Source organism: Maniola jurtina, chromosome 4 (genome assembly GCF_905333055.1).
Source record: "Maniola jurtina chromosome 4, ilManJurt1.1, whole genome shotgun sequence".
In the NCBI taxonomy this organism is placed as follows: domain Eukaryota; kingdom Metazoa; phylum Arthropoda; class Insecta; order Lepidoptera; family Nymphalidae; genus Maniola; species Maniola jurtina.
Window position 1 is genome coordinate 10908904 of NC_060032.1, and position 17068 is coordinate 10925971.

At 35.8% G+C, this 17068-nt stretch overlaps 2 protein-coding genes across 2 annotated transcripts; both read right to left on the reverse strand.

Annotated features, from left to right (window-relative positions):
- Positions 1-944: 944 nt before the first annotated feature.
- Positions 945-3839, reverse strand: LOC123864205 (protein obstructor-E-like). Its single transcript, XM_045904481.1, has 6 exons — positions 3685-3839; positions 2904-2998; positions 2461-2575; positions 1797-1997; positions 1283-1352; positions 945-1150 (listed from the first exon to the last, which is right to left on the reverse strand). Exons 1-6 carry the CDS (start codon positions 3722-3724, stop codon positions 1015-1017), a joined length of 657 nt encoding a protein of 218 aa, XP_045760437.1. The 5' UTR covers positions 3725-3839; the 3' UTR covers positions 945-1014.
- Positions 3840-4683: 844 nt separating this feature from the next.
- LOC123864845 lies at positions 4684-15287 on the reverse strand. Its single transcript, XM_045905544.1, has 6 exons — positions 15135-15287; positions 12933-13474; positions 12312-12432; positions 10870-11064; positions 7398-7473; positions 4684-5230 (listed from the first exon to the last, which is right to left on the reverse strand). Exons 1-6 carry the CDS (start codon positions 15172-15174, stop codon positions 4846-4848), a joined length of 1359 nt encoding a protein of 452 aa, XP_045761500.1. The 5' UTR covers positions 15175-15287; the 3' UTR covers positions 4684-4845.
- Positions 15288-17068: the final 1781 nt, after the last annotated feature.

Below are 17068 nucleotides of genomic sequence, written 5' to 3' on the forward strand. Positions count from 1 at the left end.
TCCGGGATAAAAAGTAGCCTATGTGCTAATCCAGGATATTATCTATCTTCATTCCAAATTTCAGCCAAATCCGTCCAGTAGTTTTTGCGTGAAGGAGTAACAAACATACACACACACACACACACACACACACACACATACAAACTTTCGCCTTTATAATATTATATTTCATAATTACTTCAAGCATTTCATACCATAAAGAATTTTATGTCAGTTATCGAATGAAGCTTTTAAGAACACAGGTCATTTAAAGCGCTTCAGAACAGTACTCATCAGTTATGAATGAAGTTTTCAAATGTGTGTATATTTTGCAATTCCACTCTATATACCTATTTCTGGTAACCTTCTTAGTTTTTCTGATGGCATTCTTAGTAGCTGCCCGTAGTTCATCTCCACTACGGCAGAAAGTTTTACATTACCGTGTCTTGGAAAGCCTATTAAGCCGCTGGCCTTGGGCCTGATCTCTCTCCGGTTGCCTAAGGGAATAAAGAGTGCACCTGTATTTGCGCATACACTTGCTATAGTATAATATGTACTATGTTCTGCGTAGTCTATATTTTATCTTCGTTGAAATTTATCGCTGTGGCCGACATTATGTCGGGAGTAGGTCGGGAGGTCGGGAGGTCGGGAAGTCGGGAGTATTTCTGGTTTTCTCGTATCTACTTCTTTTTAGTTAATACAGGGCGAAACCAGAACGCCAATACCTGTATCAATTACATACAGGGTAATTTATGCAGGTAGGCTGATAAGTAAGTATATTTTATTGAATAAATAAAAATGAAACATATTATTTTTCGATTATTATTTATTGCTTCATAATAAGTAACAATAAGTAGAAATACCATTTTTTTTAATCGGTATAGGACAGATTTATTTGAAAAACTACAATGTGTATCAGTTAGCATAAAAATAAACAGGTGACTATTTTTAATGTCTCATTTATTTATTACCTCATTATTACCATATTTAAAAAAAAGTTTATAAAATAAAATAACAGGAATAATTATTTTATTATTAGTGAACGCAATCGACGCGGTCAGCTTCTACGCAACGGGAAAGATAGGCGTCGAACGCGAAGCCAGGATCGCAGGAGAGGAGCCGAGCATTGCCATTCACGCAAGAGTAGAACTCGTAGCACCTTTCCTCGTACCTGCCAATCAAGAATACTCTTATACTTAAAACTTGTAGTAAGCAGAGTATATAAAATAAAATCAAGTATGCAGCAATTTCTTCAAAAATAAGTAAAGTTAGGGGTAAAAATAACATAAAGCTAAGGACTCACTTGTGGTTCGTCACAATGGGCTTGCCATTTCTGTCCAGTTCTGCAGCAGGGCATTTGAAGCCAAGGAAAGCTGAAATATAAAAGAATATAAGAAATATAAGAGATGAGAATCCTGACAATGTTCAAATTCATATTCAAAATATTTTTATTCAATTAAACTCTTACAAGTGCTTTTCAATCGTCAAAATAATCTACAACTGGTTCGGAATGCCGTTTCTACCGAGAAGAAACTTGGCGGTTGCTCTTTTCAAGTATTAATAATACTACCATAGTAATTTACAATAATACCTATGCCATACTGTATACAAGCAATCGCAGCGCCGTGTATTGCTGGAGCGAGTCAAATCCAAGCTTTTTTGTCATTTACATAATCTTCGATTGTATAATAAGCTTTGATACAGATGTTTTCTGACTAAATGGATTGTTTCACTTCAATTAATGCACAGTCTTGTTTGTTGTGCGTTGTGGCCGTGTGCCGCAAAAAGTTAGGATCATACAGGACAATTATACTTACTTTCAAGGTTGCATGAAGCTACGTTTTCGGGCCAGTCGCAACGGCTGATAGTAGGGTTGAAAGCCAAGCCTGTCGGGCAGAACATTTCCAAGGCACGGCCTCCAACACACATGTGATATTGCCCACAGTCGTTGGGATTCACTGCCGAAGACGGGTAGAAGCCGTATTCATGCTCGCATCCCATAGTCGGTTTAGCTGGCTCTAATGGAAAAAGAACGGTTTACTTATTAAAAACAATTTGTTTTTTTTTTGTTTTATCTGTTTTACTTAATAATAAGTTAAGTTAAGTTCTCTTGACCCGGTCACAGCAGCCAAACTTCGAAGACTTAGAATAGGAGATATTACAGGAGGACGTGTGTGTGCGTATCGTATACATAGGTAAAGAGTGCCTTTATTCCCTCGCGGTCATAGTCATTACTCGATCTGTAGTGATTCTAATTTTAAAGCAAAAAAAAATAGAGATTAATACTCTTGTTATGCATATACAATATACATTCCTGTAAGTTGCAGGGAGCTACTGGATTTAGCTGGCGCAAGACCATGGCGTGGGTGGGGAAATTCCTACAATAGATTTATGTCCACCAGTGGATGTATATCGGCTGATAATGATGATGATGATATTTCTGTAAGTAGGCAAAGGTAAAAAGGCAAGGTTAAAACGCACGGGTGCGTCCTTCGCAATGTACGTCGGTAGGGAACCCGCAGGGGTCTTCAGGCCAGGTTACATTGACGTTAAAGTAGAGTCCATCCGGACACAGCCTCTCTGTCGCAGAGTATTCCTGAAAGTTAATACTTAGTTAGTACTTTAATTAGTATTACTTTTATAATCCAAGCAAGGCTTGTGGCTATATTTGATAAAAGCTTCCCTCCAGTCCCAATTATGTAGGAAGGCTCTTATACTCATACGCCAATTCATATTTTATATTTAGGCATGTTATACGTAGGTATATAACAGACTAACATCACTCTTTACCTTTCAACTCGTACTAGTGCTAAACAAAGACCTTTTAAGGGACCACTGAGTGAGGCGTATATTTTTGATAACCACCATGACGTTTACAACACGCTATAGAGACCTTCCCTTAATATTTTTGTCTTTATACTTACATTGCATTCAATGTAGGAGTCGCACACACCATCTACTGGTACGTAGCCATCGCTAATGCTGCAGGCTGCACTCCCTCCGGTCAAAGCACTAGTGGCTGTAAAGGCGCAGCAAGTAAATACATTTTCTATACGACCGAACATACCAATTCTTATAAAGCAACTAAAGAGTTATAACTTATTGATCTGAAAGTATGTCTGATTACTGAACTAGGTACAGAGACAGCTTACATTTCTCAGATTGAGTAAAGATATGTCTTAACCTAGGGAATTCCCTAGAGTTTTCCTAAGTCCAAATGGAAAAAGTCGCGAGATTGATATTTTTACTTTTACACTTCTCAAGAGCCGATATTGAAAGTCACAAAAATAGCTGGGAAATTTTAGTTCCGGGAAAATATAGAGTTCGGGCGGAATGATTAAAAAATATATCCACAACTTCAATTTCAAACAAGTGTAAATTAAAAATTTATAAGACCCCTCAAGTGAAGGTTACAGTAACTAGAAAAGAGCTGATAACTTTGAAACGGCTGAACCGATTTTCTTGGATTATAGCTAAGAACACTTTCGATCAAGCCACCTTTCAAACAAACAAAACTAAATTAAAATCGGTTCATTAGTTTTGGAGCTACGATGCCACAGACAGATACACAGATACACCGATACACAGATACACAGATACACACTTCAAAATTATAATACCCCTCTTTTTTGGGTCGGGGGTTAAAAACAGCTCAAATTCAATTAACTATTGTAAACTAGGTATTGTTAAAAGAAAAATACTTACTTGAGGCAATAAATGCAGCGAAACAAACGAGGAAATACATTTTTTTGGTGTTTTTATAAATTTATTTAAGTATATTTATTTGTTTTGAGCAAATCCATGAGAATGAGGCCAATACAGTGCAACCTTTAGGTTTTATACTCAAGAGTCTAATTCATTTGAAATGGGTTATGTTATAACCGTTAGTATAAATGTTATCAGTTGAAATATCGATGTTGTGGCTAGTGATAAGTTATCACTAAAAAGTCATTAAGTACTGAGCCATCCTATGACAGTATCGAGGAGATGTGAATTGAACCTGCATGGTTAGTGCAATACACGAATATAAAATACTTTATTTGTCCCATAAAATTTATCTATTTATAATTAAAAAAATTGACAATTTCTATATCCCCATGGATCATACTTACAATCAAGCTACCGCCGCGCCGCGCGCCGGTGGATTCGCTCCCGTGATTAATTCGAAAAACCCGCATGTCACAATAGTGCAACAGTGCATTCTTTTTCCATTAATCCTCGTGGTTTAGGTTAACCTTCTACACTAGACTTAGGTATTAGTGTGCCTCCTGGTTTCTCTTTCACCTTTCTACTATCGTACATCGACAAGTCATCGTCAAGGTCTGCAACCGTACGTCGTTCGTCGAAATTCCACTAACATGTACATACGAAGCGATTTAAGTACCTTGTCGTTTCTAATTCGAACCTCAGGGGTCTAGGATATCGAACACCCTTCCGGCATCAGTTTTCCCCTCAACTTTTAATATAGCTACCTACTTCATGTCACGTATGAATAGGCATCTTCTAGGCAAGCGCGTTCCTTCTTAGGCTGCATCATCACTTGAAAAGCGCTAGTCTATAAAAAAAGGATTGTACTGGGATCAAGATTTTACGTCGTAATTCGTATGCGAGGCTCCTTAAGAATCGATCCAGCAATTGTGAAGTCGTGGAATAATAAGGTTTACGGAAGCGAAACTGAATCGCTTAAAAATAATAAAGAGACGATTTTTATTAAGTACTTTATTTAATAATGGCACTATCGTAATTTGACTAAAATGATTTGAAATGTTAATTATAAAATAACGATAACTATGAGTAGGTACAATTATGCTTTATACCATTTTATTTTATATACACAATTACACAAAACTTAAACAAAATGTGAATCTATTCGTCTAGTTCACTAAATTGGGTTGGGGTTACACCAAATTGGGTTGGAGTTACACTTTCTACGTCCCTTTCATCATCTAGATCAAGATCTCGGCTTTCTGGCTCGGGCTCGGCGTAGGTAGGTACATTGGTGGGAAGTTCTTCTGCGGTATATCTCGCTAGGCCGGATTTGAACGGATTTTCTGCAAGAAGTCGTTGTCTTCTTTCTTCCTTTTCCTTTGCTTGGGCGGCGCGGGTTTTGAGTTCTTGTGGGCAAACTGAAACTTCCTCAGCGTTCACGCAGGTTTCAGTGAGCTCGTCAAAGGCGGAGTAACCACCGCAACCTAAGCGACGAGGTTTGCCTTCGATGCAAATGAAGTACACTTGACAATCACTGGGTGACCTGCAAGAAGTGAAAAGAAAACTATAAGACAGTACAGTATTTTAGCAGAAGTACCAATCCCCTTTCACAATGCGTTATTATCAACGATTTCAATAAGCTTCCTATATCGTTAGCTACTACGATATCCCTTTTGTAACATTCTAGTGATATTTCGATGCGGATATTATCTTGACTTGTTATGTCTTGTTACCTACTAACTTCCTAATTGACTAGAGAGAGAGAGAGAGATAACATACAGATCAATTACAAATTCTCTTTAATTCACTGTTCTAGGTAAAACCAATTGGTATTCTTAAGTATAATTTCGTTAAAAAAAGGATTCTCAAAAAAATTTGGTATGTTATAGTAAGATTTGTAACATGAGCAGCACGCACCGAACGTAACGCAATTTCAATATCCAAAATGCAAATGACGTTATAATACTCTTTAATTATTCCATCATGATAACGTAATACGCAACAAAGTATCGTATCGTAGAGAGCTTTAGTCTAAACCTTTCCCATTTTTGCAGGAAAACGTTCTCAGTAGTGGACTGGTATTGGTTTGAAATATTTGATAATAATGATGACTGAAAAATGCGATACGTTCCGCACTTGCGGCTCTTGCGGTTCGCTCTAGTGTGCGATTAGTTTTATAAGCACACAGCTCCGCATTCCGCAAACGGTTGGTATTTTGAATATAAACATACGTTATTACATAATCTGAAGGTCAGCTCATCGGTGACATTTACCGCGACCTGCCGCCTGACCGGCCATTAGGTAACCTGTTTTCGACTGTCTTCTTAACATTTATAAGCTAGAACTATAGGTATAAATTATTACTCATTTGTTAGGGCATGTGATACTTGCGATTTCTTAGTTTAAATACCTTTTTAAGTGACCAAAGGTGTGAGAAAAAATTCATATCTAAGGTCCGAATAGAGTTAAAATGTAGGTACCTATCCCGCGTAACGCTGAGTGACTGTTTTGTTGCAAGAACAATGTGGAAAGATGAACAATGAATAATAAACTTGTCCAAATACGACGTTGTTTCAGAATTCGCATTTAAACTTTATTATTAGGGACTTTTCTAAATCTAACCCTTATCCTTAGCACCGAAATTTTAATTATTATTATCATATGACAGTGTTCACAAAGTTGCAGGTATTTCCCGAATTTACGATAGGTACTCTAAACTTGTTAAATAGGGACAGAGTGCCAGATAATTGGAACTTGGAATTGATTGTAATTGGTGAATTGTAAAAAAAAATCGTACAAGGTACCTACTGTTACGAGTGTTGCATTTTACGCAGTTCAAAGGCATATTGGATTTTCTGAACAGGAGATATCTAGGAATAGGTACGGAGTAGACACAACGGGTGGTCTTTGAACTTACGATCTTTCCGGTTGAGTCAACCTTTTGACCTTTGAACTATTGAGGCTTTAATTGATAATATCAGAGAACATAATATATAACGGTATGCATCAGAGTAGATTGGAACTACCTTTAACGTGTCAATGAAATAGTAATTAATAAAATATAATCGTTTAGTAAATGTCATGAAATTCGTCATGATAAATAACAGAGGTGATCTTCTTCTGGATATTTTAATTTTGATCGATATTGTATTTGGAAAAACTTGTTTCTAAAATTAATGAAGCTTGTTTTGGATTGCTCTATATTTCCAAGAATGGTAAATCATTATAAATTCGTAATTTATATCGAGGCCTCGGGCGGTTCAAATATTCAGGATGGGTTGAGAATTCTTTTCGTACAGTAATAGTAAAGAAATATAATATTTACAAAAAATATGCTCGATAGCTCAGCGGTTAAAGGAGCAGAATTTCTGTATGAACTAAAGTTTTGATTGAATTTATTACTATATCGCCATAGCTTGTTCAAGAGTGTTTAAAGATTATCGCTATAAAATAGTATCTAGTGAGTTTCTTGTAACTTAATATATCCTAATCCTAATTTAATATTATAAATGTGAAAGTGTGGATGATTGGAAGTTTGTTACTCAATCACGCAAAAACTACTGGACGGATTTGGGTGAAATTTGGAATGGCGATAGATTATACCCTGGATTAACACATAGGCTACATTTTATCCTGTACCTAATGATTAAGATATAACTAAAGGTATTTAGCTTTCTATTAAATGTATCATATATTATGACTTTTCATACCTGTAGAACCTGAATCCAGCAGGTGGTCCCAGCTCCTTGGACGCAGGTACTTCAGGACAGCGGAACCCGAGGAAGGCTGAAAAGTGTTAATCACACTAATATTATAAAGGCGAAAGTTTGTATGTGTGTGTGTGTGTGTGTATGTTTGTTACTCCTTCACGCAAAAACTACTGGACGGATTGGGCTGAAATTTAGAATGGAGATAGATTATACTCTGGATTAGCACATAGGCTACTTTTTATCCCGGAAAATCAAAGAGTTCCCACGGGATTTTTAAAAAACTACATCCACGCGAACGAAGTCGCGGGCATCAGCTAGTGCCTTTATAAAGATGTGCGAGGATGCGTCACAGAATTTTCTTTTAAGAGGGCTCTCTCCGTCACTCGTTTCATACAATCGTAGTTCCAATTTCATTTGAATATTAAGCAACCAAAGTCCATGAAATTTTGCAGACATTTTCTAGAAACTAATATCTATGTCTGTGGTTTTCCAGATTTCTGTTGAAATATTGGGTTTCAAAGTTACGCAATCTTAAAAAATTTCATACAAAACTTTGAGCCCCTGTAACTTTAAAACTACATATTTTTAGAAAAATCTAAAACACCACATACACAGATATTAGTTTCTAGAATATGTCTGCAAAATTTCATGGACTTTGGTTGCTTTATATTCAAATGAAATTGGAACTACGATTGTATGAAACGAGTGACGGAGAGAGCCCTGTTAACCTTTGCCTAAGTGATATAATAATATGTAGGTATGAGCATTAGTGTAAAAGATTTTAATTTCGGAGGAAACGTGTTTGGAATCATAACAAATAACTTTGCTTTGATACTTTGGGAGAAAGATACCTAGTGATAAATTTAGATTTAGAATATTATTAGTCAAATCCTAGTTGATTTGAACAAGTTTGTTAGATAAAAAATACCCAAGCATTTAATTAAAACAAAACTAATTTTTTGTCATTTATTAAGTTTTATTTTAATAAAAGATTAAGTATTTTAAACAAACTTGTTTGTTTGTGTTTCATTTTTTAAGATATTTACAAAACGGGTTCTAGGTACCGGCTGGTGCTGGGCTACCACTAGACAGTAAAGACTCTATACCTACTATACTTAAGAGTATGCAAATGTATTTCTGGCGACGAAAAAAAAATACTGATTCGTTAGAATTATGGCGGTTTTACCATGAATTAGTATGGAAATTATTTGCGTGACCAAACTTGTCAGAATTATAAGGTACTTACCTAGCTTAAAGTTTTACCGTTACCAATACTATATATATAAATAATTTTTTTTCATGTAATTATAGGTATATCATATTATTTTTCTTGTTTTTTCTAAGTATTGTTAAAATCATTTACATTCGATTTCTTCCAAATATTAAGGTAATTTTTTATTGAAAACTGAAAGAGAGTATTTTAGATATCGTTACATATCAATGCCTATTTCAGCTGACTCCCTCTTATTTAACGGGGCGTTTTCCATTTTTGTCGATCGATACTAAAATCAATACAAGTCCGTAACGCGGGGATCAGAAAAATATATTATAATATCTTCGAGAATTATCCGCATAATAAATTTATTATTGGAAAACTTTCTCGATAGAAAAAATTAAGAAGTTTGACCAAAAAACTTAATTTTTCTCTAAAATGATAAAGCTATTTTCAAGTCAAAACATTTAAATAATAGGTAACGTTCGAATTTGTAAAATTGTACCTAAAGAATTTGTCACAAACCACCGGTTAATTATTACTTTTTTCCAGTGTTTATTTTATTTGAATTAACTAAGTTGTCTTATATCTCCAACATTCCAAGATTTTTCCAATAAAATTCTTATTCTCATTCTAGATGAGATATTGTTAATTATTCCACACCTGCATAGCTATCATAAATATGAATAGTATATTTCATTACAAGTGCGGAAAGGCTGTCATTGCAAAGAGTTCCGACAAATGTCTACCCGAGCCGAGGCGTAGCTGAAGGCGAGGGTTGTCAGTCGGAACGAGTTGCAATGACGGTTCCGCACGTGTACTGAACGACTATTTTTAATACAGTTGCGAAAAAATGAAGCAATTTAATAAAATAATAAAAACACAATAAACTCAACTAACTTAATTTAATTTAATTTAAAACAACTTTATTGTTAATAGATATAAAAAACTAGGGTCGAAATTACTCATTTTAGGCAACCAACAATTAAACTCGTAAAGAAAATTTCTGAATAATGGCGCCAACCGTAGAATATACCTAAGCAGTTTTTTTTTTCTTCACCCATTCTGGTAGGTAAAGGGAACAATGCCCATACAGCCAAGTCTTCAGTAGAAGTTTTTTATTGATATGAAATGAAAATGAAAAATGAGATGAAATGAAATGAAACCTAACCAAACTCATTCAATCAAATCATTAAATCTGATATTGAAACAAATTAGTAGCTTCTTATTAGAAATACGTATTTGCATGAATCATAAAAACTTCTATGAATTTTTTTAGTAAAAACTTCATGGTTGGTTTTTCTTTTTAATATTTTGACAGTTGGGAAAGAAAAAGCACTAGTGCGGGAAAGGTAAAGAAAAAGCACGAGTATGTAATAGCCCACATCCCGAACGCTATACGTCCCTGCAATACGCCACTTTTTGAGCAACTGTATTAAAAAAATAATTACCTACTTATAGCGTCTAATTAATCATGATATTATACAGATGTCTATTAAACCACTAATGACGTATTTGTAGCAGATAATAAAAAAACAGCAATGATTTGAACTTTGAAATTAAACCTATCAACTTGCGGTTAAGAACTAGGTACTATTTATCTGTACTATAGGTGTAGGCACTATGTGTTATGTGGTGTAGTGACTAAGTTTTCATCAAGTTCTTCTTTAACTATGTTATCATAGGTAAATTACATTACAGCTTGTAACAGGTAGCTGAGGCAGGAGTGAAAATCGATATTAAAATCTTAGCTTAATATCCTAGTATCTTAGAAAAATGTACGTAAATAAATGCCTTATAGTAGCGATTTTTATGATGTTACAATATAAAAATCTGCTCTATATCACACTAACATTATAAAGGAGAAAGTTTGTATGGGTGTGTGTGTGTGTGTGTGTGTGTGTGTGTGTGTGTATGTTTGTTACTCCTTCACGCAAAAACTACTGGACGGATTGGACTGAAATTTAGAATGGAGATAGATTATACCCTGGATTAGCACATAAGCTACTTTTTATCCCGGAAAATCAAAGAGTTCCCACGGGAATTTTAAAAAACCTACATCCACGCGAACGAAGTCGCGGGCATCAGCTAGTCTAAAGATATAATCAATGGCTCGAAGGGATGGGTCTAGTTAAGAAGATTTTACATGTAAGCTAGGTTCTCTCTATAATGTAGACCCCCAGAGTAAAAGAATTTTCAAATATTCAAAATGTCGAAACCGGGGCGGGTCAGCCAGTACTTATTATAAATTTGATTTACCTTCAGCATCGCAGTCGGAGACTTGGTCAGGCCATTCGCAGCGATAGTTGTCGGAACTGAAGGCGAGTCCTTCGGGGCAAGTGAATTCATAGCCAACGCCGTTTACACAGTTCCTGAATCCGCTGCAATTGCGGGAGTCCCCAGTTTTGAAGTAACCGAATTGGTGAGGACAGTCTGCTGTGGGCTGTGCTGGCTCTGGAAAGGAAATTGATATTTTAATTAACTTTACTCACGTGGAACTAGCAGTAGGAGAACCAGAGTGACTGACATAGCTCAACGAATAAGCCAGCTGAAGTGGTAATGGGCAGGCCACGTTTGCCGCAGAACTGATGACCGCTGTGGCAGACGGTTCTGGAGTGGAGACCGCGTATCAGCAAGTGCAGTGTGGGACGACCTCCAACCCGCTGGACTGATGATCTCAAGAAGATAGCGGGCAGTGGGTGGATGAGGACGTCGAAGGATCGTGTGTGGTGGTGCGCTCTTGGGAAGGTCTTAATCCAGCAGTGGACGCAAACAGGCTGATTGATTGAATGATTGACGTGGAACTAAACACTACTAAAATCAAGTCGGCATGCCGCTAGAAGGTGCTAAATCTAATCAAACAATCCACCAGCTTGCGTGCTTTTACTTCTAGAGATACCTAGACCTTCAAGAATGCATCACAAATCATATTCCGCGCGTTTCTTATCTACCCGCGACCTTCCTAAAATCATATGGCCAACGGGCTAAAAAGAAATCGTTCTACACTGCGTCTTCTAGATCTCCGTTCCAGAACACGCAATAAGTGTTACAGTTAAATACTATTTGTCGACCACCAATGGATAGCGTCTCGCAGAACATTTGGCTAGAAACAACAAACTTGAGGTCACCGTGCAAGGTCATAGCGACTTAGGTCAAATAAAAAAAATCAAATAACATGAAGATTCCCGCTAAACTCGACAGGTAGATATAATTATTATTATGCTCGTCATTTTTTATGTCTTATACTTTAAATTCCACGTAGTCACAAATTATAAAATAACTCATACTACAAAGTATCTATGCTATGCAATTAAAATATTACGAACTTGTGACGAGCAAACATCCAAGATCGCAGTATTACAATATCACATTGATATTAAGCTAATATAATCGCTAAGGTTAACTTTAACCGAAATATACAAATCTTATGAAGAAAATTTTTTGCTCACACACTCACAAACACTAGGCTATCACGCTATTAGTAATAATAACATGTAGTAAAAAAAAAAAAAAAAGTATTTATACTTACTAATTTGAAGGAAAAAATATATATATTTACCTGCATATACTTAATATTGAGAAAAAATATAAAAAGACAAAAAAGAAAGGAAAAAATATATTAAAATTACAAAAAAAAAAAAATAAAAAAAAAATTAGAGGTAGGCTAAAATAAATAAAAAAAAATGAAAAATTCAACTTACGAAGAGCAGATCGGGCAAGACATGGGACGTCAATAGGGTATTGGCATGGATAGACATTAAAAAGTACGTCAGGATTGTAACGCAAACCATCGGGACACTGTTTTTCTTCTGCTGTACCATTCTGTAAACAAATGAAATCCTTTACACCTGTGGTCTATAATAACACCATAGTCCCAATTAATTATTTAAAGCTAGATTTAAGTCTTGTTGTAACATTTTAAATTTTTTTTTTAAATTGTGCTTGGTATCACAATCAAAGAAGTCACAGGGTACGTTAATTAGTTATTCATACTAATTGTGAAAGCGTCTGTTTGTCTGTCTGTTACCTTTTCACAGCCCATACATTCAATCGACTTAGACGAAACTTGGTACCGAGATAGACTAGCAACTCGGAGACGGATATAGGCTACTTTTTCTCCCGGAAAATAAAATAAAATAATTTTTACACGACTGTGCATTGCAAACGAGCATTATGTGTTCATCAGTCTATATGTTTTTAGAAAACTTGGGAGAGGCAAGTCGTGGGCATCATCTAGTACAAAATATGTTTCTGTAACGTATTCTTGGAAGAAATCACTTATTTAATCTAGAAAGATTAATGGTAATCAAATTGTCACACACCAGACACTCGACATATCTGTCACAGCTACCAGGAACAGAGTATCTTTCATTTTTCTCTTTACAACTTAGCTTGCCCACAGTCCTCGGGGCGGATTCCTCGTCATATTGGTCTGGTAAAGACTTATACCTTCCTTGGCGGTCCGATACACTAGGTGCTAAATTGGTAGGAGCAACTTCGAGATCTTCATCGTCAACGATGTTATCGGATTCATCAGGCTCAGCAACAATAATAGGTGCTAAATTTGTAGGTGCAACATCTAGATCTCCATCGTTAGCGTAGTTATCGGATTCGTCAGGGCTAGGAACAATAACGCTGGGTGCTAAATTAGTAGGGGCAACGTCAAGTTCTTCATCATTACTGCTAATATTGCTTTCATTTTCATTATTATTTGTGTTAGCGTCTCCAGCTTCACTATCTTGATTAGGATTAAAACTACTCGGTATGTCAGACGTAATTGGTTCTTCTATAGGTTGTTGCTCTGGAATTTCAGCATTTGTTTTTAATTCCGATGTATCCACCGATGATTGAGCTCTCGCATATGCTGAAAGATTTAAACTGTTTAGAAGCGAGATTTTTGGTGCTAAAAGCACCAGATTCAAGCAGGCATGTATAATTGTAACGTTGGTTTTTTCTTTCAAAACTTTGCTATGTGTCTAAGTTCCTAAAAGTATATGTTATATCTTAGTTATGAAGTGAACGATACTAGTACGTAATTTGTGCAAAAATATTTATTGTTACCTTATTAATTAATGAAGATATTTAATTGGTATGATGCTATAATATTTTAATGAATGTGTGTATTTATAATGAGCATTATAAATTAAAGTATACGGATACTAAGCTGATGGATAGGTCATTTCAAAAATATACGTTCAGCGAGTTAAAGTAGAGATGACATGTTTATGCTGATTTGAGTCCGGTTGTCCTTTAATTTGGAGGTCGTATCTTGACGTTGATGCAATTGTTTTTGGGTCTTTAAAATTGATTTCCAATATAGATATTTGTAAAAACACTGGAATTTTTTATTATTATCTACAAGTGTAAATTAAAAATTTATAACACCCCCGACAAGTGAAGGTTACAGTAATAACTAGAAAAGGGCTGATAACTTTCAAACGGCTGAACTGATTTTCTTGAATAATAGCTAAGAACACTCTCGATCAAGCCACCTTTCAAACAAAAAAAACTAAATTAAAATCGCTCCATTAGTTTAGGAGCTACGATGCCACAGACAGATACACAGATACACACGTCAAACTTATAACACCCCTCTTTTTTGGTCGGGGGTTAAAAATTATCATTAGTATTGTTAGATAATAATATATTTGCCCCTTTTAGCTACTATATTTAATAGATTCTTTTCACCTTTAGTATATATCCTGTGTTTTAGGTACATCGTATTCGTAATTTGTAAACCATATTTGTAATTATAGTTATTGATTTTATAACAATAGGTAGGTATATAGTTAAAAAATAATTAGGTACCCTTAGGTTTATTTGCCGATAGTTACATTTGACAAAATACATTTGCATGTTGGTCTTCTCGAAGACATTAATTAGCAACTAAGTTAGATACCTAGGTAAAAAAACCTAGGTAAAAATCTATGATCCATTGTCTAGAGGAGACGAAGCGAATCGCGGGAAGTATGCAATTATAGAAGTAGGTGATCTAATTATAGTAACTGATATTAAATTGCAGTTAGTGGCTTTTAAACTATGTGGTGCATTCGTTATTATATTGAATTAATATTATGAATAAAAAATAGCTTTGTTTAGAATAAGCGTGTCCCTTTGATGATCGGTGTGTCTTGCTTACACTGGAAACGTAATAGGTGCCATCGAATATTTTATTTATTTCATGATATTATATTTATTGTATATTTTTATTATAGGTTTGTTTGGTTTTTTTTTTTCAATTTTATTTTACCATATTAAATTAGCAAAATTGTGATTTCTTGATATAGATATTATATAGGTAATGATACATCAATCATTTTATAATAATAGGTGTATAGTAATTATTATAAATAATGAAAAAATATTGGATAAGTCGTCGCTAAATCAAAATATCGATAGGCATAACAAAGATCGTGACTGACTTAAATTATATCCTAACAATGATGATGATGATGATCATAAAGATAAAGCTTGAAGTCTCGCTGAGTATGAAAACAAAATTCATACGTTTTCATGATACTCACCGACGGCGCACACGCACGCCAATACCACTAGACACCTCATATTGAACACAACACGTTCGCACGAGGTTTAAACTTCCAATGAATAGTGGGAGATGGACTGACCTCGAGGACAGCCGTTGAGAAACCTGGTCTTACGCCCCGCCTCGCGTGACAAGGATCAACAGTTTATCATATGTGTGCGACCGGCAGGAGTCATCTTAGGGTCTGAACACACACAAAGCGTGTTGGCAGCGTGCGTCTTCTAGGCAAACGCGCTCCAACCTAGTCTTCATCATTGCTGTGTTTCTCAGGTATGATTGTCTCGTCTTCATATCCATTTAGGTAAACAGCCTCAGGCCAAGCAGCCTTGACTTGAGGTAAACTGATGCTACCCGGATGATACTAAGTTGACTAAACGCAGAGCTCTTTTCAGAGCGACAAATAATGGCTTGGGTAAGCCACTAGTCTTGAGCCCTAGGTAAGGTACTAGGCTTAGCTAGGTGAGGGGTTCGAATCCGGAGCACGCACTTTAAGCTTTTTGGAGCTATCTGTGTTTAAAAAAATTACAATCACATACATCGTGAGGAAACCTGCATGCTTTTGAGTTCTTCAAAATGTTCTCAAAAAGATGTGTCATCATCATCATGATCAACCCATCACCGACTCACTACAGAGCACGGGTCTCCTCCCAGATGGGAAGGGTTTTGGTTATAGTCTACCACTCTGGTTAAGTGCGGATTGGCAGACAAAAAGGTGTGTGAACTCTGCCTATTCTCAGTTGACCAGTGGGATAGACATATGACTCAGTAGTGGGCCGGTTATGGGTTGATGATGATGAAGCCTCGACAAGAAAATAGCACAGCTTATAAACAGTTAGCAGTGTAAACTACTTTATATTATACATAGTTTTTTGTATAGTAGAAGCTTCTGGGAACCGCATTCAACACGCTTCTGACGCGCATTGTGTCTGTATATACCTTTATGAGACTGGCAGATGCTCGAAACTTTGTCGGCGAAAAAGAAGATTTTTATAAATTCAACCTATACATTGCTACTTCAATAACAAAGCTCATGTCTTCAAATCACTCACATCATATATCTGCTTTCATTGAATCGATTTTGATAAAATACAATTTTATCAAGACTGCTTACTTCAGTATCCGAATATTCTTCAAATCTTACGATACCAGTAGGACCAGCACAATTCAGTGCGACAAATCGTGGCTGTTGTATATTATAGTATATACAAATCAATCACGATTCATGATAAAGGTAGGTAACCTCTCGTTGGCAATGAACAGAAAAAAATGATGAAGCTATTTTTTACTAAGCTAGTATTTACCTTCTTATTTAGCGTTAACGTACGCATGGCGTAACCGCATGCTATAGGATTATATTTGCAAAGAACATCTTTTGTTTTCTTAGCATGTTTAGTAACTACTACATTGTTTATTTTTGTTGCGTTATTTTCACTTTTTCACGCTTTTGTGTGTGCAATTCTTCAAGTGCCTAATTTATAGGTCATACTTACTTGTAGGTATGTACTTCTGTGACTATTTCGAGTGTCTAGGTAATTAAAATTAAATTAATTACTTAATTACGCGATTAAACGATTTCGTTCGCTCTGATGATTTGGCGTGACAGTTGACCAAACGGAGTGTCTCTCGCGCCTAAAGTAAACGACTTGAGTTCAAAGTCGGAGTGATTATGGGCCCTCCCAAGTAACACAAAACTGCATTAAAAGATATCACATGAGGTCCACATCGGTACTTTAAGCATTTATGAAGACTTATTAGAATCCACCGTTACTGTAAAAGCCTACTATTACGCTTCCTCCTGTACATTGACTTTACTAAGTACCACGAAGACACCGCTGTAATGTTGCGAGCGTTACTATCAGGTGCGCAGGTCATGTTATTCAGCTTTTAGCAAGTTTCAATACTGTCAGCTACAAT

Excerpts from the sequence above, each read along its gene's own strand:
- LOC123864205 (XM_045904481.1), bottom strand. The coding sequence starts at position 3,724 with ATGTATTTCCTCGTTTGTTTCGCTGCATTTATTGCCTCAA. Across the intron at positions 2,576-2,903 it reads ACTCCTACATTGAATGCAAT|GAATACTCTGCGACAGAGAG; the intron begins GTAAGTATAAAG and ends ATTAACTTTCAG. Across the intron at positions 1,998-2,460 it reads ACATTGCGAAGGACGCACCC|AGCCAGCTAAACCGACTATG; the intron begins GTGCGTTTTAAC and ends TTTTTCCATTAG.
- LOC123864845 (XM_045905544.1), bottom strand. The coding sequence starts at position 15,174 with ATGAGGTGTCTAGTGGTATTGGCGTGCGTGTGCGCCGTCG. Across the intron at positions 7,474-10,869 it reads CTCCGACTGCGATGCTGAAG|CCTTCCTCGGGTTCCGCTGT; the intron begins GTAAATCAAATT and ends AACACTTTTCAG. Across the intron at positions 5,231-7,397 it reads GCTGGATTCAGGTTCTACAG|GTCACCCAGTGATTGTCAAG; the intron begins GTATGAAAAGTC and ends CACTTCTTGCAG.